This window comes from Bison bison, unplaced genomic scaffold (genome assembly GCF_000754665.1).
Source record: "Bison bison bison isolate TAMUID 2011002044 unplaced genomic scaffold, Bison_UMD1.0 scf7180017864180, whole genome shotgun sequence".
Lineage (NCBI taxonomy): Eukaryota > Metazoa > Chordata > Mammalia > Artiodactyla > Bovidae > Bison > Bison bison.
The window spans coordinates 7,127,741-7,128,311 of record NW_011494752.1 but is presented as its reverse complement, the minus strand read 5'-3'; the positions used below and the strand labels follow the sequence as shown (position 1 = coordinate 7,128,311).

Here is a 571-nt window from a genome sequence, read left to right as displayed (position 1 = left end):
CCCTTGCCCACATCTGGAGAGCATCCAGCTGCCAACCAATGGGGGCACGTCGCCTCTCTTTTCCTGGCCTGGATCCCAGCCCCTCAAGGAGGACTGAGGTGTGTGTACCGAGGTGGGGCTCGCCTGGGGTATCAGCCAAACCTGCTCCCGTCTCCGCTCCCACTCTGACACCCCCTCCCCTCCCTAGCAGCCCCCCTCTCATCTGCCCATCTTTCAAGCTCACTTCTCCGACTCACCTGGCTTTTGGTTCCCTCAGGCGGTGGCCCGCCCCCCTGCGGACCCCCCAGCCCGGCCGTCGTGCCCCGGAGGATATGGGTTACAGACCGTGCGGAGACACCAGCTCCGCGGGCGGCTGTCCTGGCTCAAGTAGAAGAAAACCACCGGGGCCAGTGCAGGGTATGGCAGCCCCTCCGCCTCGGAGTCCGCGCTGCCGGGGTCCTTTTCCGCCGACCCCGGCCCCGGCCGGTCCCTGGCCCCCGACAGGTCGTTGAGCCGCATGAAGCTCCGGGGCTGTCCTGACTCCTCGGCGCCCGCTCCATCCTCCTCCTCGTCCATCCTCTGGCCAGCCGGG

General features: G+C 68.0%; 1 protein-coding gene across 28 annotated transcripts in view; it reads right to left on the bottom strand.

Moving 5' to 3' along the window:
• The window catches only part of CACNA1G (calcium channel, voltage-dependent, T type, alpha 1G subunit), a 61,903-nt gene extending 61,332 nt beyond the window's left edge, over window positions 1–571 (bottom strand). For all 28 annotated transcript variants that reach the window (XM_010842810.1, XM_010842803.1, XM_010842806.1 and 25 more), the window contains exon 1: window positions 314–571. In XM_010842810.1, the coding sequence (XP_010841112.1) occupies window positions 314–555 (242 nt within the window). In that variant the 5' untranslated portion in view covers window positions 556–571. The remainder of the gene's footprint in view (window positions 1–313) is intronic.